This window comes from Petromyzon marinus, chromosome 1, assembly GCF_048934315.1.
Source record: "Petromyzon marinus isolate PM22_M1 ecotype Great Lakes invasive population chromosome 1, UKy_Petmar_22M1.pri1.0, whole genome shotgun sequence".
In the NCBI taxonomy this organism is placed as follows: domain Eukaryota; kingdom Metazoa; phylum Chordata; class Hyperoartia; order Petromyzontiformes; family Petromyzontidae; genus Petromyzon; species Petromyzon marinus.
Window position 1 is genome coordinate 11,946,963 of NC_133667.1, and position 21,111 is coordinate 11,968,073.

Genomic DNA, 21,111 nt, shown 5'->3' on the forward strand with positions numbered 1-21,111 from the left:
ACGTGCCCGTGCTGGCCGTTGCGCTTTCGACGTTTCGCAACCTTCAACGAGAATGATCCTGGCCATGTGTCGCACACCCCCAGAAAGGACACCGATGGAGATCGGCGCCCAGGGAGGGGTTGGTGGGTGCAGTGCCGGATTATCCCAGGTCGCAAATGTAGCTGCATAATGCTACGGGCCCCCGCACTTTCAAGGGCCACCGCGTAAACGCTTTCAGCAATCAATTCGGGTTCAGTGATTCTGCACTAGCTCTATTACTATAGTACTATACCGCCTTCGACTTTTACGAACCACCGGGTGTTTAACGTCAGCGATTTGTCGTGTTATCCGGCTGTATAGCAGAGAAAAAAAGACAATTACTTTACTATAATTGTAACAAAAAAATTGTGTTTTAATATTCATGTGTTTTTATTTATTTAGGGCCCCTTTATAACATCATGCTACAGGCCCCGCACTAGCTTAATCCGGCACTGGGTCGGGGGGGGAGCTGGAGAGGAGGCGGAGGTGACCACTCACGAGAAGGAGCGGAAACTTTCCACGAGAAGGAGTGGAAACTTTCAAAACAGTAAAACGGTGGCGGGATTTGACCGAAGCGGATTAGCAGGAGGGCGATCAACACGACGGGCGGTCTCCTCCTCCTCCTCCTCACTGAGGAGGTGAAATCGGCCGTTTGTCGCCCATTCCAAAGATCGAATTGGGTAGCGGGGCATATGAACGTGGAATTTCCATCACTTCGGCTCAGGGACTTGCGATGGGAAGCCGACACTGCCCCCCCCTCCCAAACCGCTACGCTCAGCACGACAGATGACAATTTTTTTTTATCTTCGCTAGAAACTGCCACTGCGGTTGGGGGGGAGGGAAATCGACGCTTAGGACGTGTCGGAGAAACGCAAAAAGTTAAAACTTTTCCGTAGGGTTATTTTTAGTTCGCGTGTCTAAATTGGTGGCGGGGGTTCTTTCAACGGAGGCGGGATCACAATTAATGATCCCAAGCGAATCTGTGCAAAGGGAACGAAATAAACCCCCCCTCCCCCCCACCGATTTCAAACGCCTCGCGATTATAAGAGCCGACCCACGCGATGGTTGCGCGGTGCGTCACGCAGGATATGTCGCGGGCAAGCGCCAGGCCAGGCGTTCCCTGAAGAGGAGCTGGCGTTTTGGAGCGAAGCGTCGGACATCGCACTGCAACGGCGCGACCGGTAAAAAATGTGTGCCACAGTAAAATACAAACTTAAAAAAAAACAAAAGCATTTGCGGATCTAAAACGGGATGGATGACCGTGGTCGTCCAATACTTTTGTTGGGAATCTTACCTCGGTTTTGATTTTTTTTCGTTAAAATCGGGACCCTAAAAAAAAAACAGGGATGGAGTAATTCTACTCCACTCTCTCGTAGACACAGAGAGAGGACGACTCGGAGGCGCCAGGAGAAGGAGGTTGCGGCCGCCGCTACATGATGAGCCCCCACCCACCCCCCATTGCCCAAGCTTCTGCGGTCCTCTATATATATAAAATCAAGGATGCCATCGGCCAATCGACGAGCGCTCGCACGTTGGAAGAAACCGGAGCGCCCCGAGAAAATGCACGCGAGTTGGTGGGGGGGGGGACATTCCGTCCCATACAGACGGAACAAGTTGTGGGGGGGGGGACATTCCGTCCCATACAGACGGAACAAGTTGTGGGGGGGGGGGGGGGTCCGCATTTTCTGTACTGCCTTCTCTTGGCGAGCCAGAGGTACGGCTCATCATAAGTGCCCACGAGGAAGTTTCACTCCCCCCTACCCCCTCCCCCCCCCATCTTGTGTGTTGGCGGTGAGATCCACCAACAACCCCCCCCCCCCCCCGGCTGCTGCTGCTGTCTCCACCGTGCCGGATTACATGCAAATTAAGCCGAACACTTCGCCGCGCCTGATGATTGGTAAACGAGGTTAACAACCGGCGCCGTGCGCCACCTCCCGGTTTGCAGGCGAAGGCCTTCCGGGCGGGTGCGTTTGAGGGGGTTTGTGATAAAAAAAATTGATATTGTCATAACTTGGGATTTTTTAAATCCAAATCAGAGAGAGACAAATTGTGTTTTCAGAATTTGTAGCTCAGAGTGTCGACAGTTATGATGGCCGAGCAGAGTTGAAGCTCAGAGACGGGGTGCATTGAAAAGACGCCACTCGGACGCAGAGGTTAACGTTTGGGTGTGTGTGTGTGTTTGTGGGGCCAGACGCTCAAGTTCAGAGGGTTTCCACAATTTGCCGCGCGGGCGTCACGAATCGGTAGCTTAAGGTCAGAGTTCAAGGCGGAGGCGTCGAGACTTCCAGGGGAAGGGCGAGAGAGTTCAGGGTGTAGGAGCTAGGGGTTAAAGGTCTCGCTCGCGTTCGGGGGGAGGGGAGGAGGGGGTTAGATTTAGTGTCAAGGTTCGGGGAGTGACGGTTTTATGTGATCCGATTCGAGAGTCCACTTCATCGAGTCGACGGTTAAGGACGCAAGAATGTTTACCGATTAAAATGTGCTAGGGTTAGTGTTTTTTTTTTCCCCAACTTACGCTGGAGGTGTTCAAGGGACTTCACGGCGACAGTTAATCACGTTGATCGGTTGGGGGGGGGTGTTAATAGGGGATTTTATTTTGTTTAAGGAGGAGGGAGGTTAAGGGGTTAACACTGACCGACGACGATTCGGGTGGCTCAGGGGTGAGACCGCTTACCGAAGGAGGCGAGGATTCAGTCGGGAGTTGCAACGGCGACGAGGCGAGGTGCAGAGGGCCACAGAGGGGTGGGTGGGGGGGTACCAACCACGATCATCGCCACCGATTCAAGAACAACAACAACAACAACAAAATCCCACCCTCTCGTTTGCCTGCAGAGCAAGCGCCCGGAGGTCCAGAGTGAGAGTGCGATTTAAAGCCGGCTCTGGTTTGGTCCCAACGCGGCAACCCCACATCGACGTCGCCAAAACGTTCGTTGCTACCGGGCGATCGGGGGGGGCGGGGGGGGCGGTACAGCCAAAAAAAAAAAAACCCCAGCGGGCTCATCAACATCGGACCATCGTCACCGTTACCACCATCGTCACCATCACACCAACTACTACTATCGTCAAGACTATCGGCGTCATCATCATCATCACCATTGTGGTCAGCAGCAGTATCATCACCATCGCAATCAACTACGACTACTACCACCACCACCATCACCCATCACCATCGTCACCATCACACCAACTACTACTATCGCCACGACCATCATCATCCTCATCATCATCGTGGCCGACGTCAATGTGACCAGCAGCAGAATCATCGTCGTCACAACCAAACGCTACCACCGTCATCGTCGGCATCGTCGCCACTTCTGAACACCGCCAACCTCCACCACCGTCGTCGTTATCATCGTCGTCTGTGACGTCACCGCGAAGGCCATCACCATTCTTTCAAAAACGCGGCCACCAACGCTTTCGAAAGCGCGGCCAAACCGTTATCAAATGCACGTCGCCCACGGCCCCCCGCAAAGCCACCGCCGTCATTTCAAAAAGAACGGCCGACACCACCACCCACCCACCCACCAAAGCGATCCCCCCAACAAAATCCCACTCTTGTAGGCGACTGCCTATTAAGGCCAGCGCAGCGCATGAGAGGAGGGGGGGGGGTGGTGGGGTGAGGTTGGTGGTCCGCACCGCGCAACAAATCGAGATGCCTTCCCACGTTTAAGCCCCCCACGTTTAAGCCACCCGCGCGCATCGTTAGCGAGCACCTATTAATAATACCGGCGCAATGGGTGGGGTGCGTGGTGCTTCCGACACACACAGAGAGGGGGGGTCGCCCGGCTAACATCGTCTCAAACATTCACCAGGTCGGGTGCTCGCGGACTTGCGGCCGAGTCGACCTAGGGGAGGCCCATGCCAGGTTTCCAAAACCAATTTTGGCCGCCGTTGCCGCTGTCGCTGGTGCTGGTGGCGATGACGTTGTTGTACGCTGGGACCAGGAATCGAACCTGTATCGCCGGTATCGTAACCGCCCCCAACCCCCACACCACACCACACGCACCACCGCCAAAAAGACAAATACCCCCCACCCCCGTGTAGCATCTAACAGACTGTAGGGGCAAGTGGCTGTTGACGAGTAGCAGCACTACCCTATGAAGGCCGGCACCGTGGCACACGAAGAGGGGGTGGGGGTGGCCAGCTACCGCGCCCCCACCTCCCCCCCATGCGGCGACGTTCACCACACACCGCTACGCCAGGCACTCGCTTAAGGCCCGAACCGACGTAGGTGGGGCCATGCCCAGGACCGGTTTCAGATAATCGTCGCCCGGTGTTGTTGGTCGTGCCGCGAGCGGGAATCGAACTCGGGTCGCCGGTGCAGTAGCCACCGTAAGCACCGTTGCACTACCACCACCACCACCACCCACTATCAGCACCACCTATGTCAAGGTACAGTAATACAGCCATGAGTAAAGGGGAGGGGGCACAGGGCGTGTTCCACGTATAAACACGCGCACACGTGTGCGCGCGTACATACGCGTGCGCGCGCACACACACACATCACACAGCACGTCCACCAAGATTAAGTTATGTCACATGATATACCCTAACAAACTTCACAACCTACACGCGCGCGCGCGCGTGTGGACGCAAGACGCGCACATGAGCGCGTAAGCGGCCGCAACAGAAGGTGGGGGGAGGAGGGGAAGGTGGGGGGGGAAGGTGGGGGGGGGAGGTGGGGGGGGAAGGTGGGGGGGAAGGTGGGGGGGAAGGTGGGGGGGAAGGTGGGGGGGGAATGTTGGGTGGGTGGGGGGTTTGTGATTTGGGATGCGTTGGGGGAATTGCCTTTGATTTTAAACGCTTTTCGGATTTCGAGTCCTAGAGGGACGGGAGGGGAGAGAGGGAGAGGAGGCAGGGACGGAGGCGAGTGGAGAGAGGGAGAGATGGAAGAGGGGAGAGGGGGAGCGGTCTGTCTATCGCTACTCGGACTCTTGGGGAGGGAGGAGACGGGACAGAGAGAGCGAGGGAGGGAGGTGGAGGGGGAGAGATTTGGAATCTGCCTAGAAATGACGAGGAGAGGGCCAATTGCAATGGAAGCCGATTCGCCGATGGAGGCATCGATACTTTCGCTCGGAGGAAAGCAAATCAAAGCGCGCGCGCACGCACAACGTAAACCTACGGCGACTTTACATGCGAGCTGTTACGCTCGCGATATGCAGGCGGCGCGTGGGTACGTACGGCGCACGCCGAGCTTCTTCCGCACCGTACGCAGCCGACCGCGGGCAAGTCGGAGGTTGTTGCGGTCGGAAGGGCAGCAAACTCAATGCAAAAAAGCGGTTTCAAAAAAGAAGCGAGTTTTTTTTTCCGATTCGGATATGCCAACGTCACGATATGCTGATGCCACGTTAAGGCTGACTTGGGGAGCGAGCAGAACTGCACAAAAAAGATGAAACGATTGAGATAAAAAAACAAAAACCCCGACACAACCGAGATGATACGAATGTAGAGCCGAGCCGAGGCGAGGTGTGAGATCTTGAGGCGAGGGTTGGCGCTGGAAGGGAACTACTGCGGGTTGCTGGATTGCACCGAGCAGGGAGAGGAACTTGTACATTTCATCGATTCGAAATTCGACGAGAATTCAAAAACGTTTTTTTTACTTCTACTCTCGCCTGTATGCAAGGTGCCCGCCGAACTTCTTTCGCCCCGCACGTAGCCGACCGTGTTTACATCGGAGGCGCCGTTTTCTTTTGGTGGCTGTCGTTAGTTTTTTGTAGGCAGACCGGGCGCCCGTTCCGGTTCCCGCCTCGCCCGCGGCAAGCGACAAGCGGCAAGCGGCTAGCGGATCGTTCTCGAGCGGACGACGTACGGCAAAAGGAGCGCTCACGCTGCGACGCGGTCCCCGCGCTCTTAAGTCGCCTCGCAGTCTCTGCGCGATCCACCAACCCCCCACGAACCTCGCCCCCCCCCCCCGCCGCCCCCCCCCCCGCGAGCGTCGCCACAGCCCCCCCCCCCCCCCCACAGCCGGATGAGATTAAAACTGCTCCTCGTCCCTGTCGCGTTATTTTTAGCGAGCGAAAATAGTTGGCGTTGGCAGACGAAGGGGAATTATCTTTTTTTGGCTAAGCCATTCAAAATGTCATCGCCCTCCACTCAAGCGCTCCCTTGCCCTGCCTCTCCCCAATCTCCCTCCCTCTCCTTTCCTCTCTCTCTCTCTCTCCCCGCTCTCCTCCTCTCCCTGTCACTACAGCGATGGGGGGGTGGTGGGTAGCTGTCAAGTCCGTGCAGCTACGGTGATTGGCTGCGTGGGAATTGAGCAGAGCTGACAGCAGCAGCAGCACGCATCATCTCCCTCCTCGTCCCTCTGCTCCCTCCCTCCTCATATCTCCCTCCTCATATCTCCCTCCTCAGCTCCGTCATCTCCCTCCTCATCCTCCAGCTCCCTCCCTCCTCATATCTCCCTCCTCATATCTCCCTCCTCATCCTCCGTGCGTCTCACCACGCCAGCCGCCGTGCAGCTCGCCGACTCCCCCCACCCCCCTCGTGCCGCCCACCTCGCCCCCCCCATCTCCCCCCTCCCCCTTCCACCCCCCCCACTCCCCATCTCTCCCGGTACCCTCGCCAACGTCTCTCCAACCCGGCGGTGTTCTTCAGGGGGAAGGTGGAGCGGGGCACTTTCGCCGATAAGGCGTCGCGCGTGCGCCCTGCCACGCCACTCTGTAGCCACCGGTGAGGTTCGACAGCGGCACCACGACGATGATGATGACGATGATGATGACGATGGGGGGGGGAGGGGGGTGTCACTATTTGCGTTTTGCTCGCGTGGGCCGCAGTTTAACGGGCCCCTGGGGGCCGCCCGGTGGCCCCCAGTGGGGGCCTTGCAATGGAGAAGCACCGAGCGAGCGAACCTCTACCCCCCACCCCCAGTCCCTCCGCCTCCCTCCCTGCTCCCCCCCCCCATGCCGTGGACAGTGGTGGCACACAGTGGTGGCACACAGTGCACAACTATTTGCTCCCTCCGCCTGCCTGCCGCCTGCCGTCGTGCATTTGCGGGGCGTTCGCAAGCGATGTGTGCAGGGGTGCAGTGCGGCGGTGCAGTGCGTGTGTGTGTGGTGCAGTGTGTGTGTGGTGCAGTGTGTGTGTGTGTGTGGTGCAGTGTGTGTGTGGTGCAGTGTGTGTGTGTATGGTGCAGTGTGTGTGTGGTGCAGTGTGTGTGTGTATGGTGCAGTGTGTGTGTGTATGGTGCAGTGTGTGTGTGGTGTGTGTGGTGCAGTGTGTGTGTGTGGTGCAGTGCGTGTGTGTGGTGTGTGTGGTGCAGTGTGTGTGTGTGGTGCAGTGTGTGTGTGTGGTGTGTGTGTGTGTGGTGCAGTGTGTGTGTGTGGTGCAGTGTGTGTGTGGTGCAGTGTATGTGTGTGTGGTGCAGTGTGTGTGTGGTGCAGTGCGTGTGTGGTGCAGTGTGTGTGTGTGTGGTGCGTGTGTGTGTGGTGCAGTGCGTGTGTGGTGCAGTGCGTGTGTGTGTGGTGCGTGTGTGTGTGGTGCAGTGTGTGTGTGTGGTGCAGTGCGTGTGTGTGTGTGTGGTGCAGTGCGTGTGTGTGTGTGTGTGGTGCAGTGCGTGTTGTGCAGTGTGTGTGTGTGTGGTTCAGTGCGTGTGTGTGTGGTTCAGTGTGGGCGTGTGTGGTGCAGTGTGTTGTGCAGTGCGTGTGTGTGTGGTGCAGTGCGTGTGTGTGTGTGGTGCAGTGCGTGTGTGTGTGTTGTGCAGTGCGTGTGTGTGTGGTGCAGTGTGTGTGTGTGTGGTTCAGTGTGTGTGTGTGTGTGTGCAGTGTGTGCGTGTGTGGTGCAGTGTGTGTGTGTGTGGTGCAGTGTGTGCATGTGTGGTGCAGTGTGTGTGTGTGTGTGCAGTGTGTGCGTGTGTGGTGCAGTGTGTGTGTGTGTGTGGTGCAGTGTGTGTGTGTGTGGTGTAGTGCGTGTTGTGCAGTGTGTGTGTGTGTGGTGCAGTGCGTGTGTGTGTGTGGTTCAGTGTGTGCGTGTGTGGTGCAGTGTGTGCGTGTGTGGTGCAGTGTGTGCGTGTGTGGTGCAGTGTGTGTGTGTGTGTGCAGTGTGTGTGTGGTGCAGTGTGTGTCTGTGTGGTGCAGTGTGTGCGTGTGTGGTGCAGTGTGCGCGAATCAGCCATCCGTAGCGAGCGTGTAAGCGTCGTGCCGCGTGCGTGCCCGGAGGATAGACTCCGGTCCCGCCACATGCTCACGAGCGCCGTGACGCACGCACGCACGCGCCATGTCGCTCGTCCGGTCTCCAAGCCCCAACCTGCGGCAACCCTCCCGACGACCCCCGGCAACCCCCGGCAACCCCCCCCCCACCCCCGAGCGACCCCCCCGGGGCGACCCCCCTCTGGTCAAAAACTAAAAACTCAACGGAGTCGCCGCCCTCGTTCGCGACTGAGCGTGCGGTTGTGGGATCGGGAGAGGGGCGGCTGGGGCGGGTGGCGGGGGGGGGGGGGCGGGTGGAGGGGGGGGGGCAGTGGCCCCCCCCCTAGCAGGCGCAGTTGGAGTCGGGTCGGGGCGGGGTGTCCGTGAGCTGGGTGCTCTTCTTGCCACTGGCGAGCGCCGGGTCGGTGTCCAGGCTCTCGGCCATCTTCTCGCAGATGACGTCCACGAGACGCTCGAACGTCTGCCGCACGTTGATGTTGTCCTTGGAGCTCGTCTCGAAGAACTCGAAGCCTGCGCCGGTGGTGCGTGCGGTGTGGGGGGGGGGGAGAGAGAGGAAGGGGTGGGAGGGGTGGGAGGGGTGGGATGGGTGGGAGGGAGGGGTGGGATGAGATGGGTGGGAGGGGGGGAGGGATGAGAGGGGTGGGAGGGATGAGAGGGGTGGGAGGGATGGGAGGGATGAGAGGGGTGGGAGGGATGAGAGGGGTGGGAGGGGTGGGAGGGGTGGGAGGGATGAGAGGGGTGGGAGGGGTGGGAGGGATGAGAGGGGTGGGAGGGGTGGGAGGGATGAGAGGGGTGGGAGGGGTGGGAGGGATGAGAGGGGTGGGAGGGATGAGAGGGGTGGGAGGGGTGAGAGGGGTGGGAGGGATGGGAGGGGTGGGAGGGGTGGGAGGGATGAGAGGGGTGGGAGGGGTGGGAGGGATGAGAGGGGTGGGAGGGATGAGAGGGGTGGGAGGGGTGGGAGGGGTGGGAGGGGTGGGAGGGATGAGAGGGGTGGGAGGGATGAGAGGGGTGAGAGGGATGAAAGGGGTGGAAGGGGTGGAAGGGGTGAGAGGGGTGGGAGGGGTGAGAGGGGTGGGAGGGGTGGAAGGGATGGGAGGGGTGGGAGGGGTGGGAGGGATGATAGGGGTGGGAGGGATTGGGAGGTCAAGAAAAAAACGCAGAGGTGAAGATTTCGGCGATTGTAATGGCACAGGATTTAGGGGACGCGGTGAGGGGTCACCTGGTGATGACGCTCCACGGTTGGCAGTGACAACAGTGGTGGCGGTGACAATAGTGACGATGATAGCAATGGTGGTGGTGGTGACAGGGGGGTCACATGGACCGTAATGACGATAACATCGGGTGGTTGATGATGGCGACGACGACAATGAAGATGTGAAGGCCGCGAGAACCTGAGACACAGCCGCCGGCTGACGCAGTGCAATACGGGGCACCGTCTCCCCATGATGCAGTGCGTCTCACAGGAGGAAGTGGGGAACAGCCTACCCATGATGCAGTGCGTCTCACAGGCGGCAGGGGGGCACAGCCTACCCATGATGCAATGCGTCTCACAGGCGGGGGGGGGGCACAGCCTACCCATGATGCAGTGCGTCTCACAGGCGGAAGGGGGGCACAGCCTACCCATGATGCAGTGCGTCTCACAGGCGGAAGGGGGTCAAAGCCTACCCATGATGCACTGCGTCTCACAGGCGGGGGGGGGGGGCACAGCCTACCCATGATGCAGTGCGTCTCACAGGCGGAAGGGGGGCACAGCCTACCCATGATGCAGTGCGTCTCACGGGGAGGGGGGGGGGGCGCGGTCTCCCCACAATGCAATACGTCTCGGATTCGATGCCCCAATGGATAAAAAGGGGGCGTAAACAGAGAGCCACGTGGGGGGGGGGGGGGGTGGCGCGAGGGGGGTAGGGGTAAACACGAACCCAGCTGGTCGCCCAGCTGCTTGCCGCGCTGCATGGCGATCACGCGCTCGTCCTCCAGGTCGCACTTGTTGCCCACGAGGATGACCTGGGCGTTGTCCCACGAGTACGTCTTGATCTGCGTCGCCCTGTGCGTCGCGGAAGCAAGCAGCACGGGGCGGCGTTTGGCATCGGCGAGGGCGGCGACGGCGGCAGAAGCGGCAGAAGCAGCAGTAGAAGCAGCAGCAGCAACAGCAGCAACAACAGCAGAAGCAACAGAAGCAGAAGTAGAAACAGAAGCAGCAGCAGAAGCAGCAGCAACAGCAGAAGCAGCAACATAAGTAGGAGCAGAAGCAGCAACAGAAGCAGCAACAGGAGCAGCAACAGGAGCAGCAACAGCAACAGAAGCAGCAACAGAAGAAGCAGCAGCAACAGAAGAAGCAGCAACAGAAGAAGCAGCAACAGCAGCAACAGCAGCAGTAGCAGAAGATGCAGCAACAGAAACAGCAGAAGCAGCAACAGCAACAGAAGCAGCATCAGAAGCAGCATCAGCAACGCAACCATCATCATCATAATCAATCGATGTTGTTGTCAGCAATTCCAATGATGGTGGCATCAGCGTCGTCGTCAACGCCAGCACCGTACAACGCAGGTCAGTGGCGCGGGCATCGATGGCGGTGACGTGAAAGCTCAGGGTCGTGGTGGTGGCCGCGGCGGTGACGGCAGTGGAGATTTTACAGCTGACGACGGTGACGACGGTGACGACGCCGGTGCCGATGTGAATGGTGACGTCACACCTCACGGTGGTGTAAAGAAGATGATGCTGCTGCTGATGATGATGATGATGGCGGGGATGATGATGGCGGCGAGGACGGTGATAATGTCGACGGTAGTGACGTTACAGCTCATGGCGGATTATTGGTGGTGCTGGTGCCGATGGTGCTGAAGCTTGCGACATTGATGACGTTGGTGATGGGACCGGTAGCGGTGATGTTCACGGTGCTGATGGTGCTGGCGGTGCCGGTGGTGAAAGAGCCGGTGGTGGCGGTGGTGATGGTGGCAGCGGTGACGGTTCCGGTAGCGCCGGTGGTAGAGGGGGGGGGGTTGTCTCACCAGTCGTGCACGGCGTTGAAGGAGTCCTCGTTGGTGATGTCGTACATGAGCAGGAAGCCCATCGCTCCGCGGTAGTACGCCGTGGTGATGGTGCGGTAGCGCTCCTGCCCGGCGGTGTCCTGCTCGCCCCATCGGCACATCACCGTCGCACCATCATCACCGCCACCATCGCGATAGCCATCACCACCACTGCCACCAGCACACCATCACCACCACCGCCACCACCACAGCACCATCACCACCGCCACGGCACCATTGCCACCATACCGTCACTCGCTCCCACGATCACATCACCATCTCCACCACCACCACCACCACACCATCCCACCACTGCCATTGAACCACAACCACCACTGTCATTCTACCTTCCAAAATCACACCATCCCCTCTCTCCCCCAAGCGACTCCGCCCCTCCCCCCACGCATCTCCCTCCTCCCTGACCCCCCCCCCTGACCCCCCCCCCACCTCCCTCTCCCTGCCCCCCCCCCACCCCCCTCACCCCCACTCACCCAGATCTGCAGCTTGACGCGCTTGTCGTTACGGTAGACGGTCTTCACCTTGAAGTCGATGCCCACGGTGCTGACGAAGGCCGAGCTGAACGTGTCGTCCGAGTAGCGGAACAGGAAGGACGTCTTGCCCACGCTGCTGTTGCCGATGATGAGCAGCTTGAACATGTAGTCAAAGTTCTGGTCGGCGGCATCCTTCACCCCCTGGCGGCTCTCCCCTGCGGACGCCATGCTGCGCACGCACGCACGCCGGGACAAGTCGCCGATGGTCAGGCATCGGAATCGTCAGCGCTCGGAAATCGTTGGTGTAGACCGGAGGGAATCCGAAGAGCTGTGAAGCTCTTTCACTTGATGTTTATTTATAGATATTTATATACAGGATCTCATCTACTTACAAACATTCGACTTACAAACTCTCAGAGATATGAACAAACCTTATCCATATGTCCAGTTGCCTCTTCGGACCGAGGGTCGTGAGTTCAACCGCCATGCAATAGGTGACGTTGATGGTATCTACATCTATAGAACGTGAAGAACCAGTGGCATCTACATCTGCAGAACGTGAATAACCAGTGGTATCTACATCTGCAGAACGTGAAGAACCAGTGGCATCTACATCTGCAGAACGTGAAGAACCAGTGGCATCTACATCTGCAGAATGTGAAGAACCAGTGTCATCTACATTTACAGGACGTGAAGAACCAGTGGCATCTACATCTGCAGAACGTGAAGAACCAGTGTCATCTACATCTACAGAACGTGAAGAACCAGTGGAATATACATCTGCAGAACGTGAAGAACCATTGGCATCTACATCTGCAGAACGGGAAGAACCAGTGGCATCTACATCTGCAGAACGTGAAGAACCAGTGGCATCTACATCTGCAGAACGTGAAGAACCAGTGGCATCTACATCTGCAGAACGTGAAGAACCAGTGGCATCTACATCTGCAGAACGTGAAGAACCATTGGCATCTACATCTGCAGAACGTGAAGAACCAGTGGCATCTACATCTGCAGAACGTGAAGAACCAGTGGCATCTACATCTGCAGAACGTGAAGAACCAGTGGCATCTACATCTGCAGAACGTGAAGAACCAGTGGCATTTACATCTGCAGAACGTGAAGAACCAGTGGAATCTACATCTACAGAACGTGAAAAACCATTGGCATCTACATCTGCAGAATTTGAAGAACCAGTGGCATCCACATCTACAGAACGTGAATAACCATTGACATCTTCATCTACAGAACGTGAAGAACCAGTTGCATCTATATCTGCAGAACGTGAAGAACCAGTGGCATCTACATCTGCAGAACGTGAAGAACCATTGGCATCTACATCTACAGGAGATTATACGACTTTTAAAGCCATGCCCCGTGTTTAGTGTACATGCCGTACAACTTGTTTGGAATTGACAGGAGTAAAGTTGGAACAAATCCATTTACGAACAGACCTCTTGGAATCTAATTCGTTTGTAAGTAGAGGAGCCCCCTGTATTTATATTCCTAGAATTAATTTATGAGAAGCATTATATATTTATTTTTGTACACAAATGTCCAGTAACAGGGGTGGGACACGGGATCAGTGTTGTTACAACAGCAAACGAAACAAAAACAACTGTTTTAAGAGTGTAAAGTATGGGGCGGCTAAGCAAGTCACAGAATAAATTAAAAGTAAAGTATATGTACATGTGCTTAACGTAGCCAACCGTGCTAAAATCGGAGGTGCCGGGGGGGAGCGGACGACAAATTGCGTAATGAAGTAAATAATTCATGCCAATTTTTCGACACCAAATTCCAAGCTTGGGGGAAAGGCAGCAAAACAACAACAACGTCCCAGACCGCACCAGGAGGAGAACAACAACACAGCACGCCTCAATGAAACTGCATGTTCACATCGTGAGACAGACGGAAACAGAGAGAGAGAGACGCAGACATTATTCGGTCTAGGGGGACGTGCCGCCGATTTTCACGTTAAGTCTGAATGTTTTAAAAAGAAATCTGAAAAAATATATATTCGGACGGCCCCGAAAGAGTCGTGTTCGTCGTTGGATCGATTGGACATAACGCCACGCGGACAAAGGGGAGGGGGGGGGGGTGGTGGGTCGCTGGTCGTGACGCCGTACCCGCCGGCCCCTTCTGACCAAGACCGCCGTCGCTGTTGAATAAAAGCGCGGTGGCTAGGAGATGTTGTCTCCCTCGCCTGGTATGCAGGAGGTCATGGGTTCGATCCCAACCCTGACGATGCCCGTTTGTATATTTTGAGTTTGCGTGTGGTCTCTCTCCCCATGGCCACGTGGATTTTTTTCTCTCCGGGTCCTCCGTTTTGTTTCCACCTCCTCCACATTTAGAATCAACGTCACGCATTCAGAGTATTTGGCCACTGCTGTGAATTTCCCCGTGACGATGATAAGCCACTTGCTTGAGCAATCATTTGTGGCCAGGTCGCTACTGAAAAAGAACTACATGGCTCAGTAGACCTTAGCTGGCATAACTAAATAGTTTAGTTTATAGCTTTGTAAAACGATCATTTAAATACACTTAGCAGCCCGCACAATAGAGGTCATGGATGATATTTGGTCGCAAAAGCCGACGTGTTAAAACCGACTTGGCAGCCTGGCCAGGGACCTGGCCGTGAAGATGTCCCAAGAGAGGGTTCATGACCCGGTCGCTGACCAGGGTGCTGAACAGGGCAGCCGACGACCAGGGTTCTGAAATTCTTCCGTGTGTGTACGCGTGCAAAGGCGCGAGTCCTCACTTAGACGCGTGGCGGTGTTCACACGATACCAACGCGTTTTCTCTGGAACACCGTTCTCCCATTCGGGAACACTCTTGGCACCGTGTGGAACACGCGCACGCCGTTACAACGCGAGACGCTGTAGCACGGGACGCGCGCACGCCGTTACAACGCGTCATAACGCACCGTTATCGCGCGCACCGTTATCCCGTGGTTTCTGAGCAGCCGACGAGGAACTACTTTCTTGAGCTGCACGGCTGCGAGCGGCACGACACGGCGATATGGCAACGGTGGCGGAGGCAGTGTAGCCTCGGTTACTCGTCCCGCCATCTCGCCGCGTGTAGCGGTGCGCCGTATCTCGCCCAAACGTCACCGTGCTCACATTAAGTTACGGGGAAACGTTTTCGCTAAATGAGGGCGGCACTTTTCAGGAACGCGCCCGCCGCTGGCGCGTTAAGACGAGGGCTTGCTGGACGCATAAATACGGCGAGCGGTGGCGCGACGGTCGAGCGCGCTGCGCGACACGCACGCGCGCGCGAGCACGCGGCGGCGGCGTTAACGTCGGGGGCCACGATGAGAACGACAGTGACGTTAAAATGATGGCGGCGAAGGCGATGCGGAGGATTCTGACAATGCGGCGATCATCGAGACAAAACGGACTCTGGCAGTGGTGATTACAGCCATGATGACGATTACCAAAGCATCCCTCTGTGGCCACCGTTTCCTATACAAATGCCCACGTAGGGGCACTCACGCGACACTCTGCTCATTACAAGAGATAAAGATCCCCCGTATGGCCTCAACATACCGTTGGGGCAAGTGCTGTTAGCGAGCAGCACCGATGAAGGCCCGGCATGGCACACGAGGGGGTGGGTGGCCAGCACCACGCCGGGCCGCCTTTGCTTATACGTACATTACAGAGACGCACATCACACCACACAGAGTACTCACTGCATGGGTAGGGTGATACACACCACGTTGTGCGATGTGATACAAATACCACCCCGTACAGCCTTAACAGACTGTTGGGGGCAAGTGCTGTCAGCGATCGCTTATGAATCAGAAATATATCTATTTATACTGGAGGAATCTGATGAGCTATGAAGCTCCTTTTTTCACACACACTCAGTAGGGGCGGGTCAGAACGTTATAACTACAAACAATACAAAAAAACACGATAGGAGTGCAAAGAATAGGAAAGGTAAACAATCACTTACATATATAGTAATAAAACTCCTGGCCGGCACGGCAGCGTCGTGCGACACACGCACGCACGCACGCGCTCACGCACAGTCACACGTCCGCAGTGCGTGTGTGTGTGTACGAGAGCGTAATGGAGTACACCCTGCATTATTGATGCTGCTCGCTCTCCGACACAAAGACTCTGCCGTTTACCCAATCCCAGATCCCATTACCACGCGCACAAAGACAAAGATCCCCCGTATATCTTCTTTGGTTCTTTCGGTAAAGTCACGTAGAATGAGAATAAAATAATAAATTGATAAAATAAAATAACACAATAATATTCTCACGACGTTTCGGCCACAACACAAGCGGCCTTCATCAGGTGAAGGGAGCGAGACTGTCTGGTAGGACAGCGCTTAACAGCCTGAAGGGGGGGGGGGAGGGGCAAGTGCTGTTAGCGAGTAGCACCTACGAAGGCCGGCACGGCACACGAGAGTGTGGGTGACCAGCACCACCACGCCCGGCCGCCCGTGTCTCCAGAGTAGCAGCGTTTACACAGAGCACCAGATGCTCATTTGAGGCCGAGTCGACCTAGAGGAGGCCCAGGACCTGTTCGGATAATTGTCACCTGTGTTGGGGCCTTGAGCGGGACTCGGGCGGCCAGGTCCATAGCGCGCCCCGCTAGCCGCAACACCACCGCTTCTGAGGCTACAACCAGCACCACCAGCACCAACATACCAATAACCCCGCCATTCGACACCAAGTGACGGTGACGTCACCATGGCGCCTGTGCCAGGCTAGGTGCACGTGAAGTGTTGAAGACTCGCTGACAGGAGGAGGTCTCGGGACAGACCCATGTGTCGTGGGTTGGCTGACTGAGATGACCGGTAGATGCACCACAAGCTGTACCAGGCTAGGTGCAGGAGGTCTCGGGACAGACACAGGTGTCGTGGGTTGGCTGACTGAGATGACCGGTAGATACACCACAAGCTGTACCAGGCTAGGTGCAGGAGGTCTCGGGACAGACACAGGTGCCGTGGGTTGGCTGACTGAGATGACCGGTAGATGCACCACAAGCTGTACCAGGCTAGGTGCAGGAGATCTTGGGACAGACACAGGTGCCGTGGGTTGGCTGACTGAGATGACCGGTAGATGCACCACAAGCTGTACCAGGCTAGGTGCAGGAGGTCTCGGGACAGACACAGGTGCCGTGGGTTGGCTGACTGAGATGACCGATAGATGCACCACAAGCTGTACCAGGCTAGGTGCAGGAGGTCTCGGGACAGACCCATGTGTCGTGGGTTGGCTGACTGAGATGACCGGTAGATGCACCACAAGCTGTACCAGGCTAGGTGCAGGAGATCTCGGGACAGACACAGGTGTCGTGGATTGGCTGACTGAGATGACCGGTAGATGCACCACAAGCTGTACCAGGCTAGGTGCAGGAGGTCTCGGGACAGACACAGGTGTCGTGGGTTGGCTGACTGAGATGACCGGTAGATGCACCACCAGCTGTACCCCCTACTGTGGCACCAGCACCACCACCAACAACAGCTGCCAATCATTTGTCCATCAGCTCCATGGGCTTTACTCAGCATGAAATAAACTTCCGATTCTGAATAGTCCATTGACGTGCGATTATAAAACTGTAACAATTTTTGTTGTTCCTGGGTAGCAAGTGTTATTTCCTAATTGCTTATGCCTCAAAAATACAGAAAATGGCTATTATTGCCAAAAAACTTTGCTTATGTGACCAGGACACTGATATTTTGAAATGTACCTATTTCCAATGAGAAAACGGGCGAATGTGTATTTTCGTTCACGTAAAGTCAGAAAAAAAACATATAAATCAAAATTAATATGAATTTATACTAAAGTAATAACAAATTACTACAAAAGATTTAAACACCAAGACGCACTACCACAGGCGGGACTGGCCACAGCGGACCGAGTTCTCTGTGGGGAGGAACAACGTCAAGTGGGAGCCACTGGTGGACCCCCGGAAGGTGCTGATTCCACCACTGCACATCAAATTGGGCCTTTTGAAACAATTTGTCAGAGCTGTAAATAATGAGTCGGCAGCCTTCAAGTACCTTCAAGACTTCTTCCCTAAGCTGTCCAAGGCAAAGGTCAAAGCCGGCCGTGTCTCCGTCAGACCACAGATAAAGAAGATCCTGGAGTGCAACCAGGAAGCTCACTAGTCAGGAGAAAGCGGCTTGGAACAGCTTTGTCGCAGTGGTTCATGGCTTCCTGGGCAATCACAAGGTCGAAAACTATGTGTTTGACACTCTGGTGAAGAACTACGGCACAATGGGCTGTAAGATGTCCCTCAAAGTCCATATCCTTGATGCTCGTCTTGATAAATTCAAGGAGAACATGGGAGCGTACTCGGAGGAGCAAGGCGAGCGCTTCCACCAGGATTTACTGGAATTTGCACGCCGCTACCAAGGACAGTATAACGAGAACATGAGATTTACAGTATAACCGTAAATCTCGAAAAACTACTCACTTAAAATGTTTTACTTAAAACTTTCGTGACTGCAGGAATTCATATTCTTTGGATCTTTCGGTAAAGTCACGTAAGATAGAAAAAATTAAAGTAAAATAAAATAAAAACTACGGCGTTTCTATCACAACACAAGCGATCGTCACCATCTATCTCCGTGACTTTACCGAAAGGTCCAAGGAATATGAACTACTCACTTCTAAATCTTGTGTAGTCATTTTTGTATTACTTTAGTATAAATAAATGTTAATTTTGATTAATATGTTTTTTTTTTCTGACTTTGTGAACGAAAAGACACCAAATCGCCCGTTTTCTCATTGAAAATAGGTAAATTTCTAAATATCAGTGTCCTGGTCACAAAAGCAAAGTTTGTGGGGAATAATAGCCATTTTCTATACTTTTTAGGCATAAGCAATAAACGAACTAACACTTACTACCCAGGAACAAAAATTGTGTTACATAGTGTAATAATACGCAAAAGCACGCGCCTCCTTTTTGATACATTTTCAGTGTTTGTTCCGCTTTCTACTTCCATGTCAACATTCGTGACCGGCGCCCGGATCAGTACAGGCGCGCGGACAAAAGCCAAATAAAAACTCACAACACGTTCGTCAAATATCACCGTCTGCGGCCTTGAAAGGGGAAACACGTACACAGGGAAGTCCTAGAAGTCAGGACACGTGGGGGGGGGGGGGTATTAATATAAAGTTTAACAGATCGCAGAGGGTCATTTCATTTATTATAACAAACGTTCAAACCGAACTCCCATTGGGTTATACAACGTAAACATAAATGCGTGTCATCAAACTCACCACCACACGACGCAGGGCCAATTAGTAAGGGTCTGTCACGTAAACAAAACGTGCCAATTCGTTAATAGCACAGCAAAGCACAGCACACCGCTCGCGGTGGGGATTGAACCCACAACAACGTTCACAATTCGGGCTGCCGTGACGTTTCGCCGGTAAATCACAACGGCCGGCATCATCGGACGGACGGCCAGACTTGTGGAGAAACGCTGCGGTGGGTTTACTCCGCAACCACACAGGCGGCTCGTGCTAAGACTAGCAACGAATTGGCCGCGTTTCGTTTGCGCGACAAAACGTGTGTACGCACTGAACTGGCCGTGCCGGGCGGCGGCGGGGTTTGACGACGCAACGTTTAGAGGTCGCGCGACTCCAAACCAAAAAACCCTCTTTTGAAATGGAGAATATCGGTGAGCGAAAGCCTCCCGCTGCTACGCGTCGAACCCGACGGCTCGCACGGTCGACACGATTCGCGAACTCTCCTTCGAGATGAATTTAGAACTTTTGCTCGAATTGCAAAGGTCACGGGGTGCAAAAACTTTGAACACTCAACAATTGTGCTTCGTCTCAATTCATTCCGGGGGGTGGGGGGGGGCGTCGTTCATTCTTCGACGCGTTTTGTAAAATTACAGATGTGAAGAGGTGACTCCCCCCTCACCGCCACACACACACAGGAAGACAGCTTAAAAGACGCTGTCAAGCTTGACAGGGTTCACTCAAGCGCTGTCTTCTGGACAGTCCTGTTTCTTCACCCGAGGACGGCTACTTGTGTTGTGGCCGAAACGTCGTGAGAATGTTATTGTTTTATTTTATTATCTTATTCTCATTCTGCGTGACTTTACCGAAAGAACCAAAGAAGATGAATCCTTGCAGTCACGAAAGCTTTAAATCGAAATAAAAATAGATATTAATCAATTCAAATGTTTTAGTACCGGTGTTAAAAATCTATGGAAAATAACCCATGTGTGCGGGTCTTGACTTTTTGGCCCACCCTGCAGAGTAAATCGGTGACCATTTGTAGACTGGCCCTTCTTGGTAGCACAGAGAGAGAGAGAGGCCTCAAGCACTGTTTGCCAACCTTGTGTGGGCTACTGTACCCACCTTGCTGAATTTGTTTTTATTCAACCGAGTAGTAACCCCCCCCTTGCCATGACCCCCCAACATTGCTCTGAGAAATAAACGTACGGATATAATGAACATCGGTAACGTTACGCATACGCAGCACAAGGAATGCGACAGCCTAAGGCACGTTAAATAAATCGCATCATGTAGCCCCACCCCAACCCCCCCCTGGGACATTGCCACGTACCCCCAGGGGTTCGCGTACCCCCGCCCGGTTGAGAACCACTGGCCTAGAGAGGGAAAGGCCCAGACAGAGGCCCAGACAGAAGCCTCTATGCGGCCTTATTGACGGAATGTAGCTGCACCACTGCTCATAAGGCAGCAACAAGGCACCATCCATTGTCAAATAACAGCTTCAGGCTCCTCTCACCCGGTTCAGGATTCTCACACCCGGTTCAGGCTCTCACCCGGTAATCCCTCTCACGATGGACGTGGCTACGAATAGTCACGTGCCACCTACTCCGGCCTGCCACCAGCAGTGAGAAAAGTAGCTCATTCGGCGTTCCAAAGCAGACGGTAACCAACCACAGTGCCGGCCTTTGTGTGTGTACCTGTACATGCAGAGAAAGGCAAAGACCCCCTCCCCCCCCCGTGTAGCCTGTAACAGACTGTTGGGGCAAGTGCTGTTAGCGAGCACCTATGATGGCCGGCACGGCAATCGAGGGGGTGGGGTATCCAGCACCACGCCCGGCCGCCTTTGTCTCCCCCGGTGGCGATGTTTACTACACACGGCACCAGGTACTCATTTGAGGCCGAGTCGACCTAGGGGAGGCCCAGGATCGGTTCAAATAATCGTCACTGCGGTTGGCCGTGAGCAGAAATCGAGTTACTACGCTACCGCTCCTGTACACACACCGACACAGAGATCCCCCTCTATAATCTTCATGGCAGTCGCCAAATACTCTAAAACGCGACCACGGGGAAAGAGAGAGACACCGCAAACTCCAAATATTACAGCAGGCGTCAAGGGTCGGGATCGAACCCACGACCTCCTGTACACCAGGCGAGGGAGGTAACATCTCGACACAACCAAACAGAGAGCGGAGAGAAACAGAGAGAGACATACAAACACACAGCAG

At 55.1% G+C, this 21,111-nt stretch overlaps 1 protein-coding gene across 3 annotated transcripts in view; it reads right to left on the reverse strand.

The window, feature by feature from the left end:
• Positions 1-7,475: 7,475 nt before the first annotated feature.
• LOC116943122 (ras-related protein Rab-3C-like) overlaps positions 7,476-21,111 on the reverse strand; it is a 30,364-nt gene continuing 16,728 nt past the window's right edge. For all 3 annotated transcript variants that reach the window (XM_032955703.2, XM_032955710.2, XM_032955718.2), the window contains exons 2-5: positions 11,677-11,905; positions 11,168-11,286; positions 10,079-10,203; positions 7,476-8,669 (exon numbers count right to left, since the gene is read on the reverse strand). In XM_032955703.2, coding sequence (XP_032811594.1) covers positions 8,482-8,669; positions 10,079-10,203; positions 11,168-11,286; positions 11,677-11,904 — 660 coding nt within the window. In that variant the 5' untranslated portion in view covers position 11,905 and the 3' untranslated portion in view covers positions 7,476-8,481. The remainder of the gene's footprint in view (positions 8,670-10,078; positions 10,204-11,167; positions 11,287-11,676; positions 11,906-21,111) is intronic.